At 41.6% G+C, this 13,982-nt stretch overlaps 2 protein-coding genes and 2 non-coding genes across 4 annotated transcripts; 2 read left to right on the top strand and 2 right to left on the bottom strand.

The window, feature by feature from the left end:
* Positions 1-455: 455 nt before the first annotated feature.
* Positions 456-962, top strand: crhb (corticotropin releasing hormone b). Its single transcript, XM_034560309.1, has one exon. The coding sequence runs from the start codon at positions 456-458 to the stop codon at positions 960-962; it is 507 nt and encodes a 168-aa protein (XP_034416200.1).
* Positions 963-3,160: 2,198 nt separating this feature from the next.
* LOC117749639 (tripartite motif-containing protein 55-like) lies at positions 3,161-6,784 on the bottom strand. Its single transcript, XM_034560311.1, has 8 exons — positions 6,656-6,784; positions 5,877-6,046; positions 4,988-5,165; positions 4,785-4,880; positions 3,963-4,196; positions 3,841-3,863; positions 3,397-3,521; positions 3,161-3,315 (listed from the first exon to the last, which is right to left on the bottom strand). The coding sequence occupies exons 1-8, from the start codon at positions 6,782-6,784 to the stop codon at positions 3,161-3,163; spliced, it is 1,110 nt and encodes a 369-aa protein (XP_034416202.1).
* A 743-nt stretch (positions 6,785-7,527) lies between these two features.
* Positions 7,528-7,600, bottom strand: trnaa-agc. Its single transcript has one exon. It is a non-coding gene; the product is annotated as a tRNA-Ala (tRNA).
* A 383-nt stretch (positions 7,601-7,983) lies between these two features.
* trnay-gua lies at positions 7,984-8,071 on the top strand. The gene is given in 2 exon segments: positions 7,984-8,020; positions 8,036-8,071. It is a non-coding gene; the product is annotated as a tRNA-Tyr (tRNA).
* Positions 8,072-13,982: the final 5,911 nt, after the last annotated feature.

Raw genomic sequence — 13,982 nt, 5'->3', positions numbered from 1 at the left:
CACCTCGCCAACTACCTGGCAACCTACAAGGCTATACTGGACATCCTCTAAAGATTGAAGGTATGAAGAGCTTTTCTTCTGCGTGCGTTATTTGGAATGTTCTCATTTTCTCGGGCAGGACTTAATTTATCAAGTAGGTTTTGTCCTTTCGGGATTGCACTGTATGTTCAAACTTGATTGTGTTGCATAGAGCTGGAAACAAGTATAGATAGCAGGCAATAATAATTAAACTTTCACTCACACTATTTCGTATAACTACTGCATATTGAAGGGTATCACATAGTGCCTCAAGACATAAATAAGCAGCAACACTTTTATTTATAGTTTCAACACAGTTACACTCATGCGATGCCTGTTTTATGTGCGTAAATTAGCCATCACGCTGCACAGTTGGGATTAAAAAAAAAAAATCAACGCTTTTGATTTCCTTCTCAGATTCCTGTTGATATCCTGACATGAAGCTCAATTTACTTGGAACCACCGTGATTCTGCTAGTTGCCTTCTTACCGCTCTACGAATGTCGGGCTTTTGAGATCCCTGGCGGTGCCCTGCGCGTCCCAGCTCCCCAAACCCAAAACTCCCAGCAGCAGCAGCATGCTGGCCCCATCCTGGAGCGACTCGGAGAGGAGTATTTCATCCGACTGGGCAGCGGGGACACTAACTCTTTTCCATCGTCGCCCATGTATCCCGGCGGATCACCTGCCATCTACAACAGAGCATTGCAGCTCCAGCTGACACGGCGTCTTTTACAAGGGAGAGTTGGAGACGTCAGGGCGCTCATAAGCGGCTTCGGAGACCGCGGGGACGAGTCGATGGAGAGGGGAAGGAGGTCCGAGGACCCACCGATATCCCTGGATCTGACCTTCCACCTGCTGCGGGAGATGATGGAGAGGTCCAAGGCGGAACAGCTGGCCCAGCAAGCGCAAAATAACAGAAGAATGATGGAGCTCTTCGGGAAATGAAGACCTCTTCCCATCCGCCACAAGATCTCCATGCTCTTTCTTTTCTTTTCTTTTCTTTTTTTTGTGCATTTTTTTCCATCAGCACAAAACATGCTCTGTACAATATAGTGCTACTTTATCACTATTATTTATAGCTTTAACCTCAAACTATGGAGCGTATGTGGGCTTGACTTATAATGATCCGATTGTACCTTGCCATTTTATTGTTGGTGTCAAATATGTAGAATCACACGTTCTTCATATTTGAGATTAAATACTTTTGGTTGAGACATGAAATACTGCATTGAAAAAAGTGGCGTTTTGTTTTAAATTATGAGTCCTTGTATTTATGATATTTCTGTTTGTTAATAAACGTATGTGCAACCAGTCATTTTCTGTTGTGCAAGAGAACATCTTATATCTATATTTTTTAATAAAAAATTAAAAGCAATGCTTAGACTTCTCTGTGGATATCCTTACATATAAATTAATAGTAACTCCCATGAAAATTACCAGTTACTTTAATCACAAATTCAATTAACATGCACTTTCCTAATGTTTCTTGACATATGGATTTGTAATCTTACAGAGGAGAAATTGAATATAAGTTGACCGTAGGTTGAGAGAGCAAAAATGTCCACTGACTCTCGAGTCTTGCCTCCACAAATATTGATTCTAACTGAATATAAAAACCCTATATGGTGTAACCAAGGCATTGCTCTGGAGCCAAATCGTGGGTTAGCGCCGTGCCTCCTCTCTGACACATGAAAAGAGCTGCAACAACAATTTTTTTTTAACCAAAGATGTTTCTCAGGGTGCTATAAGAACGCCTGACGCAGGTGAAGAACACCCATATAACATTCTTAATCCTCAAGAAGCAATTCTCATTATACCAGAAAAGGGCAGCCACACTGACAGCTAAAAGAAGCACCACTGATAGCTAATGAGTGTGAAAGACACCGTGTGTGCGCTTACCTGTGTGTGTGTGTGTGTGTGCACGCTGTGCTGATCCTTGACCCTTAGTGTAACTAAACAAGAGCTGTGGGTGTGAGTCATCCCATTCTGTTTGGCCCACTTAGCTACTTGGGGGCTGAGTGCTGCATTGAGCCCGTTTGTAAAGGATCCAACTGGCCGAGAGACGGGGAACAATAATTAGATGGGTCTCAGTGGTGGATACCTCAATCATGGAGTCACAGCGAGATGAGACCATTGCCCGGCAGCAAATAGATAACTGAAGGTTTGAGGCCCGCTGCAGTCTGATATGTACAGTAGGTCATAGGCAGGAATGGTAACACATTCATACTGTAGAGAAGAACAAGCTATACAAATGGCACTAATGCCTTCTCCAGATGGATTGCCTTTGCCAAAAATAATTGACAAGGAAATTGAAGAAGAGATAATGGACGGGAGAAAGAGAAAAATATGTATTTTTCTTTGCACATGCGCACAGACAGACACACGGGGATGTTACATTAAAAAAATGTCATTGGTAATTAAGTCCAGGGGAAGGCCTGAAGTACACGGATACATAGTAACAACAGTTGTATTTTTGCTAATCCAAAATTTGAGAAACACAATAGTTTAGGCATTTGTGCAGTTCAGTTTTAATGATAATATATAAAACACTGTTACATGTCAAAATGTGATGTTTTGTACATGTCAGAAAGTATACCTGGGTTATACAATAAAGCATACAACACATCATACGAGCCGTTAAGTGTATGAAATACTGAAATGTCACTGTGAGAGTTATTTACTCTGCTACCCTACTCATAAAGTTATACCAGTCATAAAAAAAAGAGTACGACCGGGAGGGACATCCGAGGCCCTCTTGTCATGCTCGCTAATGATGGAGTTTAAGCAGCGAATCGCAAAAGGTCAGCGGCATAAAACATTAAAAGAATTCTGGAAATAACCACCCATAGCCTGCTTGTCATTGAGTATGTCAAAAAAAAAGAAGCCAAAATGTGTATAACCAGTGATGCACGCTGACATAATCCCAATGTAAGAGAGAGAGAGAGAGAAGGGAATTGAAACTTCTGTCTCTTCCTTTAGATCTACCTCTGCAACTCAGAGTTTCCCTTCGGCGCAGATCTAAATCTGTCTCGTGTTCCCCAATCTGGGGGAAAAGTATCACAACTGACCTGAAATCAACATCTAGCAGCAAAACTTATCGTGCTCCCGGATTGCTTTTTGTTTCCGGGGCCGGCGGCTGACAGCTAGGACGAGGCCGCGCTCTTGGCTGCGCTTGGGGAGGAGTTACTCTGCTGCGGGGCAGTAGGTTGGACGGAGGCGGCTGTAACAGGCTGGGCCCCCTCGCCTTCCTCTGGGTCTGCTTCTCCGTCCTCGTCCTCTTCATCCTCGTCTTCATCATCTGTAGATGCATAAAGTCAAAGAGAGTCAGCTCACTACAAGTCAAAGCTGTAGGCTGCCCCCGCCAACTCGGTGCGTTCACCTTGGAGGAAGTCGAGGCCGCGCAGGGCCGTGCCCTCCTTCTTGAAGTCGACGCTGTAATGATCCATGTTCTCGTAGCCGCGCTCAACTTTGTCCAAGTGGGCTGTGCTGGATGCTTCTGCAAGCCTGAGTGCAAAAGGTCCAATTTGCATTATTTATGGTGAAAGAAAATATGAAAAGAAATCCCCCCTCAGAGAGTCAATGTAACACTTGTCATATATAATTCAAAAGATAACGATTTGCAGCATTTGGCAGAATCATGGTCGACGGCTCCCCGAGAGCAGGTGTGACCTCGCTGCGTTAGGCGGGGGGGTTTAGGTGCAGATGAATATTTGGTGAATCATTCGCAAGAGCAGGATTATAATCTTGGATTGTCAATATGTTGTTACATACTATACTATATGTTTCCCATATTGTGTATTCTGTGATGCATTCTGAGACTCACTTTTTGAGGAGAGGCTTTGTGTTCTGAAAGAGACATATGAATATGATCAAAATTAATCAATATTACTATTTTCTATGGACTTAATACACACAATTTAAATCCTGTTTAGTATTGACTCTGACCTGTAGAAATAAAGCCATTTCCGGCTCCTCCATAGTCTGGATACCCAACTCCACCACCTTACAGCTCTCCTCCAGGTGGTCTCCATACTTCTGGGTCAGGCCCCGGATATAGTTCACCTTCTCTTCCTGTTCGGCAGTCACCTTCTGACTCATCTCTCTCTTCTTCCCCTCCAGGATGGAGTAGAGCTGGTCAAACCTCTCACACACCAGCGTCTTCTGCCTCCGTCCATTCTCCTATGCATCCACGAGTACGAGACAAAAGACTTCATTAATATAAATCATTCCTCGCAGTCTTATGGGTGAGAACTGTATGTAAATGCTACTCGAGGGTTAAGACAATTACAAACAGTTTGCATTAGTTGTTGCTTTTTCTGTTGTAAAAGTCCTGTAAAACCCAAATGTTCTGGTTCGCCTGTCTTCTAGCCATCAGCTACACGCAGGAAGGGACTCAAGCTCATTCTGCTTGTTCGTCCTGAGTGACACCACTGAGGGTAACACATGGGGGTTTCCTCCTTAATATGTCCAACTGCAGCACATGAACCACAACAAAACTGTCCGTTCCCCCCAACCCCATCAATCTACACTGCTCATTTTTAATGTCAATGGGAGCGAAGTGCACCGCTAAGTGCACGTCGTAAAATATGTGAAAAAGAGAGTGTAAGACAGACCGAGGCACCAAAACAATAATAAAAAACAAAACAATAATAAAACAATAATAAAAGCAGACAAGGACAATGGCGTCTGTTTGTGCGTGTGCAGGTGCATTAGTGTGTGCTCAGAGCGAGGCCTGCTGCGTGAGTGAGCGGCCAGTCGGACGCTAACCTCTATGGTACGACAGGCCTCCTCCAGCTGACTGATGATGCCTTGCATCCTGTCGTTGTTACCAACCATCATGGCAATCCCGTCACTCAGCTCCGTCTGGGAGGGGCAAGGACGTGTGAAACAAAAACACATGTCTATGAATATTTCTGATCCTCTAATGATGGGACAGTATTTATGATCTCCGTGGGTATTTCCGTCCTCACCTTCTTTGACTGGTAGACGCTGGTGATGGGCGCCACCTCGCAGTCTTTGTGCGCTCCAAACACTTTGCACATGGAGCATGTGGGCACACCGTGGGTCACACAGTAGATGTTGATCTTTTCTTCTTCGTGAACATCGCACATGGGCGTTTCTTCCTTTCTCTCTGGCGCCGGCTTGCTGCTGTTGAGGTTCAAAGAAAAGCGGGTTATGTTCCTGTTAAGGCCGTACAATTCAGTGCATATTGATGTGACACGTAATGTCGGTTTGATAATGTCACAGGTGCACATCTCGGTAGCTTATCGACGATCCATCAGTCCCGTCTTGCCGTGCACATTGGCTGTCAGCACTGTAATCAATACGTCACTATTACACTGTGTAGAATACAGGTGTGGGTGCACTTGAACATTGTTGTGTTATGTCTATCTTTTCTTTATAACTCATACTCACATCGCCAGGTCCATTTATCCCATAACGATCTAAATATCAGTTAATTATTCGTGAAACATTTAACTTACAATAATGCCACACAATCTTGAGTGTGAGGTTGTTGAGTGTTGTGGATCTTAAGTCAGACAAGCCTTTAGGCTGTACAGCCAACTACTCAGATCAGGGAAATCCTCTGTGTAGATAGATAACTAAAACAAGAAAACCTGACATCCAGCTCTCTGACTCAGATGCCACTGGCCACACCAGCAACTTCTACACTCATTGCCATCACGCCACCAGTTTGTCCTTGTTCTCTTCTACTATCATCTGTTCACTGCCCTTTGCCTGATCGACGAAGCTTTTCTCTGATTTGTGGAGGTGAAACTGTAGTGAAGTGACTTAGATTTGAGATTTTCTGTCAAGAGAAACTGAACAGAGCACCTCTGTGTATCTGATCTGGTTCACCTGCTGGACTCCTGTTTGAACATGTCGATGATGTTCTCAACCAGCAGGTTCCTCTGCAGCCCGTAAACACCGTGCCTGTCCAGAACCACCTCGTGTCTGCAGGACGGGCATCGGAAGCGGCCGCCGGACGTCAGCGAACCCCCTCTTGTTGGAAGGTACGGGTTTGAGGCCTGTAAACGAGTACAATTCAAACCTCATATTTAGTATAATGGGACACGGTTTTAACCGATAAATCAATCTCGTTTGCAACAATGTATGACATACATTTCCCTCAATAGTAATGAAAAGTGAATACAATGAAATAGCAGTCCATAATACAAAAGTAAAAACTGCCCTGCAATCACTCCCAACCCGGTTCACAGCTGTTCTAATGAAGGGACTCACACATAACAACAACAACTAAAGCTTAAACTTCACAAGCTGTCAATGTTTTCTGATGCTGGTAATGATTAATTATATAAATATTGTTTGTAAACACAGCCTTACTTGTTTAATTGTGATCACTTGTGACAAATAAATGCATCTTTCATGCCTGAAATACTATATATACAATATAATACTATACAATATACATGTTATAAACATGTAATCTTTGTTGGCGTTTGGCTTTGAATGAAGGGGAAGTTTATCCAAATCTCCATGGTTCAAATGGCATCGGCTGTTAGTTGGATATGCTTATATAAACCAAAAGCAGTGTTCCTCAAGTTTAGAAATATTTCCCCCATTATGTTTCAACTATCTACTAAACTGATCATTGGCATTTTTCTTCAGTTGCTTACCTGGAAAACATCGTTGGCACATTTTCTGCAGAGGTTGTGCTGGCAGGGCAGGATAACCACAGGCTTTGTAAACATTTCCAGGCATATGGGACAAATCAGCTGTTTCTCCAGGTTATCCATGGTATTCATTTTAGACGAGCGCTTCCAGCAGGACGTAAAACAACACAAACGCCTCCTCAGATAAAACCACACAAGCTGGGAACGACAATACGTTTCTTCGAGCTATCTCGTGTAGGCCCGAGTCAGGCTGGAGACTAGGCCGGCCGCTCTTGTACCAGCGGGGGTGGGCTCCTATCTAGCTGGTGTCAGTTCTGTTTTTAGCAGCTATTGCTGTCGCGTCAAAGGTTGCCATTTTTACCGTGCCCATATTTGAAACGGACTGAACAGGACTGAACAGCTGCCTACCAAACTCACTTACATACATCCACTACAGTGTTATCAGAGGTGACTGTCTGTGCACTGTGTGTTTGGGGGGTTAAAGGAGGTGGAGGCTTTACATCACATCTAGAAACCAGTTGTTAATGACGTCCAGGCAACCATGAATATGTGGGTTTACGTAAATTGCAGCACCGCCAAAATGCTCCAAACAATTAAATGTATATGTTTCCGGTAGTTCCTGAGTACACAGTAGATGATTGTCAGCTTCGGTTACCTAGCGTGAATTCACACAGAAGGAAGGGCAGTGTATTCACAGCATTAAATAATGGTATCTTCTTTTAAATGAATAGTTTTTGTTGTATTCCTCGGTCCATCAACAAAGTTACTCTTAAAGAAAATCAATCCAAACAAAACTCGCCCAAAAATATTTGACCTTTATAGTAGAAAGTTTTAAACAAAACAACAAAGATTTGAAGAAAGAAAAAAAATCCCTTTGGAGAATGCGGGCATCGATCCCGCTACTTCTCGCATGCTAAGCGAGCGCTCTACCATCTGAGCTAATTCCCCTTGAAAACATGTTGGAGGAAATATCCTATTTTCAATTGCGCAAGGTGCCTGTAGATAGACCAATATGTATGATATCTACATGTGACTTAGTCAGATATCTGTGTGACTCAACTTATTCTTTTTTTGCTAATGTCTCTACACCGTTGCATTTGACATTCTATAATATTATATACTCGCAGTGTAACACATTTGACGTCTGTGCTGCCATTCCCAGAAGGAAAATCCTACAGTTGAAGTTTTGTAGTCTAAATCGGAACAATGCTTACGCAATTGAAGCTCACGTAGTAACAAAAGACAATAAACTGCTAAATTCTAAGCAGCTTTCACACACGCGTACATGAGTTGACATACAAGAGCCATAACCACCCGTCCAATGACATCTCCCTTCGATAGCTCAGTTGGTAGAGCGGAGGACTGTAGAGTGTTAACATGGTAATCCTTAGGTCGCTGGTTCAAATCCGGCTCGAAGGAGAATATTTTTCATGAATCCTTTGTATTGTTATAGACTCAACGCTTTATGGGTCTACATTTTTGAGGAGGAATCTTCCCTGAAAAACATTTGTTTGCCAATTTATTTTTCCACTACAATAGTGTGCTGGCTGTTTTTGTTATAAACTTCTCCTCATGGTGGCATCTGACAGTAATGAGTTAAGATCCTTGAAACTGTAGTTACCAGCTTTGTTGTTAGGCTGTACAATATCATCCTAATTATGGAGGGGAAAAAGCAGCAGATATCAAGGTGTTTCATCACACATGGTTCGTATTGATTAAAATAACATAAAATAAAATAATTAATTAGATTTTCTCTACTCATATCAGAAGCACTTTGGGGTCTTATAAGCATACCTAATGTTAATTTACCTACAAGGACGGTTAATGTTAATTCCAATATGACATCTGCCTTCTTTGCAGTCAGTGAGTCATAAAAACATCTTAGACATATGTTATCACTGACAATTAATGCATGTCTTTCTTAATAGATTACATCTATTTTAATTAGTAGTCACTTTTATATCCAACTGTCAACTGAAAATTGGGATTTGTAAATCTTTGAAAATGTAAAATAGCAGACGTTGAACAAGGCAGACGTTGTGATTACATCTATTTTAATTAGTAATCTTTAAAAAGGTCTGAACTAGTGTGATTACATATTCCTTCACAACGGGGCAAAGGATTGCTTAAACACTCACCATTTAGATGGCTCAATTAAGAAGATCCTCTTCTGGGTTATGTCTTTGTGGTTGAAGTGTATTCATATTTTTTTAGCCATTACTGTCTGATAATATTGCAGTGTCTGCTGGTAAAAGTGCAATTAAGATTGAAGATTGACAAATTAAGAGCATGATGAAGAAGCTGCCAGTGGAAAGAGCTCGGTGTGGCCCTCCTGCTCCTCCATCGGTACATGTTAAAGGGTCTGCAGCTACTCCCAAGGTTACAAAACCCACACACACACACACACACACACACACACACACACACACACACACACTGTATATGGGACCGGGACAGGGTACGGAGCAAAGGGTGCCATCTCCTCTGTTGAATATTTTTGTCATGTAGGAGTCATATTGTATTCATACAGATGGTGAGCAGTCGTTGCCTGTGATTAAAAAGGTCTTCGTACGCATTCTTAGATCATCTGCTCTATTTCTGCTTCTTCACGTTTGTCCTTAAAAGATCGAGTGAAATGACATTCGGAACCACAAAACATCACTTGGGGGGGGATGAAGTATCAACATATTATAAATAACTAGAAATACTGTCACCTTGCTGTACTTTTAATCCTGTTTAAAATGACTAGTAGAAAACTACTAACCATTGTAAATGATCAGTAATTTAATGTTTTTGGGATTATCACAAATATATAAATAATGGTAAAAAGTGTCTAAATTCAATGTAAGCAAACAACACTGTTATTATCTTGATTGGTATTTCACATAATATTTTATAATTCATTATATTGAAAAAGTAAAGTACTAATTCATGGGTGAAATAGTTTGCAATGATTAAGGACAGTTTACATATATATATCTGTAATAAATGTGATTTAAAATGTAGCAAACGCATGCAAAATCAATCTGGACTACAAATGAAATGACTTTGTTTATTAGGTACAAATACATAACTCATCTTCTTTTACAGCAACATAGGTAAATGTAGTTAGTAATCCCTTGGTTGTTTTTGTTGCACTCATTTCAAATGGACAAACTACAAATGAATAACAGAGCTGGTTTTCTGTAAACACTTCATACGTTTTGACAAAGGCAAGTCGAGTGTACAGAATGTTTAATAATGTGGGAAATAGAAATGCTTTCGTATCCATTTTATTTTTAGACTGTGAGCTTCTACCATGTCTTACACTTTATTCCAAACATTTTTAGGACATTAGGACACATTCTTCTTGAGTAACTAGTAGTTATACTCACAGTGGTCATGAGGTGTTTTACTATGGATAAGCCGGTGAAAGTATAAGTATGGTTACAGACAGTGAATATGCACGATACATGAAATGGGAACCTTCAGTTTTGGAAATGGCCTTTCTGTCATGGAGTCACTCGACAATAAGAAAGACGAAATCAAACAGCCTGATTTCCACTTGGGGTTTTATGTAACACCCTCTCCCATACAATGACGTCAGCCGGTTTTAACAGTCCCCACTGCAGCTCGTGGGCTCATGTGCGCTCACCATTCAAGTGCTTCCCTCCGCTTGGCTTTAACCTCACACCCTCTGCACCACAAGGAGTCCACATCGTCTCACCCCAACATTCAAAGGGAAGTGAACCAGGGTGATTTGACAACATCCAGCAGCTGTGTGTTTACACAGCAAGAGCCTGTCTGCATGAAAGAGGTTACACTGAGGGTACATCACACATGCAGAATGCTGACACTATTATGAACCCATGCACATTTACTCTCTGAAGTGACTTTTGAGACATTGTGCAACTTGATCACTTCTTTTAGCTTGTTGCTGAGACCCGAAGAGGAGAAGTTATAGAGAGATTTAGAAGGGTGTAGTGCAAAGTCATCATCAAGTTTTTTTTTCTTCTTTCTTTTGTACAAAGATAGTGTGAATCTATCAAGAAATGTAGAGCCGTAGTAGCACTCTAGTAACACTTAAATGTCCCTTACCGATAGCACTTTGTAGTTTGGCACTTTAGTAGCACTTAAATGGCACTTATGAATAGTACTCTGTAGTTTGACGTTATTGAAGAAATTGTACTTGCTTGATTCTTGTTTTTCTGAGTTTGGACTCATGGTTTAATGCACTTATTATAAGTCGCTTTGGATAAAAGCGGCAGCTAAATGACATGTAATGTAATGTAATGTGTACAGTTGTTGTGGTTCTGTAAATTGGGTATACGATAAATAATCTGACAAAGCATCCACCCTCTGGGATTACTCACCGTTTCAATCTGGATGTCTCAACAACATTCGTATCTTGGAAGCAAAATGAAATGATCGATTTTCACCAAAGAAACCTAAACTGTAGCGTCAAAAATGTGTTTGGCAATTGTATAAGATTGTCCCAGTGCACGATCGGACATCCAACTAGTGCCAGCTTGTGAGCTTCAACATCTCAGTCCATCACCTTTGAGAGTTTAGATTAGGTTGTTGTTGCTGCTATCACTGTGTCATTTCATTTTTCCATCCATATTATGTTCCAATAAACAATGCCAAACATAAAACAATCTGAATGTGGATGCTGATAAAAATGTGAATTATACTGTAGTTTGTGCTGAGGAGCTGTGACCACTGGCCCTTAATGCAGTAAGAGTGCTATCTAGTGGTAGGAAGAGGGCAGACTATGTCCAGTAGGTGCACTACTGCATATTGACATTGCTGCACTCGTCGCCTGGAAAAGGAGGTTGTGCTTCAACATTGGGATCCACGGTGGAGTGCTCAACCCCCCCCCAAAAAAGTAAAAAAAGTAGCACAGCCCAGATTTCAACGTCTAGGAGGACAAAATACAAACATCTCTCTTGTTTATTTGGCTCACATCCCACTGGGGCTTACATTGCACTTGTGGTTAGTTGTTATGATTCATTCTCCTTTCATTTTTTTTGTGGATGGAACAAGAGATGTCTTACTTTAGTAAAACATGAATAACAAATGAAGCTCGTCACTGTTATCTAGGACGCATATACATATATATACACACACACACACACACACACACACACTTTATTTGGCAGGTATTATAGAGTAGTTTATATTTATATTGGAGAATATAAACACCATTAATACTCTGATTAAACCAAGAAACCTACGTATTTAAAATATAGTTGAGATATACCCTAATTAACCTCAATGTTTCTTTAATTCATTTTGATCCTACAAGCACACCGTCCTTGTAGGTGCTCTTTTTCACCACAAGGTGGCTCTAAATACACACAAAAGTTTTTGAGACGTTTGTAATGGCATCTAATATACAGTCTAAAAAATGCTGTTGGTTTCTTAGTATTCAACTATACAATAGTGAATTGGGATGAAAATGAAATAGAATTAATTGGTTTTAATTGGACAGTCGTTAGAAGGAGATGTGCAGTTACGTCAAATTAGACATTTTCACAGTAGGTAAAGTATGTGTATGCACATATAGATATGTCATCGAGCACTATAGGCTTACAAAACTGCTGTGTGGGCATTTAAGTGATAAATAATTACTCCTGTGGCACCCACAGTGTTGTCAGAGGGTAACAGGTAAATCAATTAGGGGCAGCATGGCAGATGGCAATCAATCTCCAGAGAGGCCTCAGCTGAAATAGTCAGGGGAAATGAAGCTTTGGCTCACAAGCACATGCCGTACCTGTAACCTCAAGGGGAATCAGCAGGTATGCAGTTTAGCTGTTAAAGCTCCTGAGGCTGATGCTACAGTAGTTAAACACACCAGTATGCTACAAAGGTGTGTGCATGTATGTGCATGATGTGTTTTAGTTAGTTTAGTTTATGTGTGAATGTGGCAATAAAAAAGCTCTGCGGAAGAGATTAATTGAGAAAATCTTTTTCCCCACATACACTCAGAGGAATGAGTGTAAACTATTTCCTGTGCGTCATTGACATCGTCATATGCCACATCAAAAGGTTTCAGAGCTGTGTGGCAACAACAGGTTTGTAAACTGAATGCAAAATCAGAACCACCCATGTGTGGTTGACCTTCTGTACTCTGTTTCCTGCAAATGCCTATAACAATCAAGGTGTGACTTGTTAGTCATTTACACCAACACGTGAGGAAAAGTAGCAGTTACGATCAAATTAAGGGTTTTTATTGCATATTCTCAGCCACAAGGTGTTACACCATCCAGAGTGGAGAGTAATTAATTAGAAGTAGCTGTTGAGAAGCTTTATATATAGCCAGATTAGGACATTTGCCTTCTAGTGACCACATAGCTGTGTAACTGCCACTGTTAACTGTCATTAATACTCATTAGCTTCAGGTATCTCACTTTAAATACAACTGGGGTCAAATCACAGCGTACCTCTACTTAAGTTGATTATTCTATTACTCTTTGCACTCCTGCTACTGTCTCCGACACATTTGATGTTGTGTTTTGCAGTGTTGCCTTAGTTGCCTGTAAAAGATGCAGGCCCTCTTCATGGGGGGGGGGGGGACGGACGGACTGCTTTCAGACCCATGGAAATGAGGAGGGGATTACGCCTCCATTGGCACTGGGCCTGCCTGTTGCCATGGCACATCCATTGTCCCCCAGCACATGGACATGTCACAGAAACCTCCAGTGAAAATGTACATGTTATGGTCCGTTGGAGCTGTGGGGTTTTTCTTGTGGAATTATTTGGGTACAGTAGATGGGGTCAGCAACACCGTACCATGGACAAATAATAACACAATAAAACAAACAAAACAACGGTCCATTATCTAACGGGCATTGGGTCCAGACAGCTAAACCTAAATAAGGCATGCAGTCAGAATGAGTGACTTAGAGCCGGCTATACAAATGCAATCAGTATGTCTTGAGTTGAGTCACCACCACACGCGGTCATATGGAGCAAATTGCTTCAGCCTTACTAAGCTGCTACATGTTGCTGTATTTCCTTGGCTGTATTGCAAACTCCCGGTGTGTCTCAGCTCCCAAGAGTATGAGTCATGAGAGGAAGGTAATCATAGGCAATGATGTGGACCGCTGCAGGGCAAGCCCCGTTGTGGAGGAATACCCTTGAGAAAGTCCACGCCGTCTGCAAAAGACTGCTCATGTAGTTCTTGGGATCGCCCTGACCGGAGAGCCAATCACATAAGTCGGTTTATACGGCTCAAGCCGCTTCGTCCAATCAGCGAGGAGGTTATAGTACCAGCCATGACGCCATTGGCTTATTCTAGACAAGGGCGTCTTTTTTGCTTGCTTCAACAGCACCATCTCTGGCAGGT

The sequence above is a fragment of the Cyclopterus lumpus genome, chromosome 20 (genome assembly GCF_009769545.1).
Source record: "Cyclopterus lumpus isolate fCycLum1 chromosome 20, fCycLum1.pri, whole genome shotgun sequence".
Classification (NCBI taxonomy): domain Eukaryota; kingdom Metazoa; phylum Chordata; class Actinopteri; order Perciformes; family Cyclopteridae; genus Cyclopterus; species Cyclopterus lumpus.
This window is presented reverse-complemented; position numbering and strand designations above follow the sequence as displayed.

What these genes read in the sequence shown, in the direction of transcription:
- LOC117749639 (XM_034560311.1), bottom strand. Translation starts at nt 6,784, where the DNA reads ATGAATACCATGGATAACCTGGAGAAACAGCTGATTTGTCCCATATGC. An exon ending in AAATGGCTTTATTTCTACAG is followed by an intron (nt 3,864 to 3,962) that starts GTCAGAGTCAAT and finishes TGTCTCTTTCAG; the next exon opens with AACACAAAGCCTCTCCTCAA. An exon ending in CGGCCTCGACTTCCTCCAAG is followed by an intron (nt 3,316 to 3,396) that starts GTGAACGCACCG and finishes ATGCATCTACAG; the next exon opens with ATGATGAAGACGAGGATGAA.
- crhb (XM_034560309.1), top strand. Translation starts at nt 456, where the DNA reads ATGAAGCTCAATTTACTTGGAACCACCGTGATTCTGCTAGTTGCCTTC.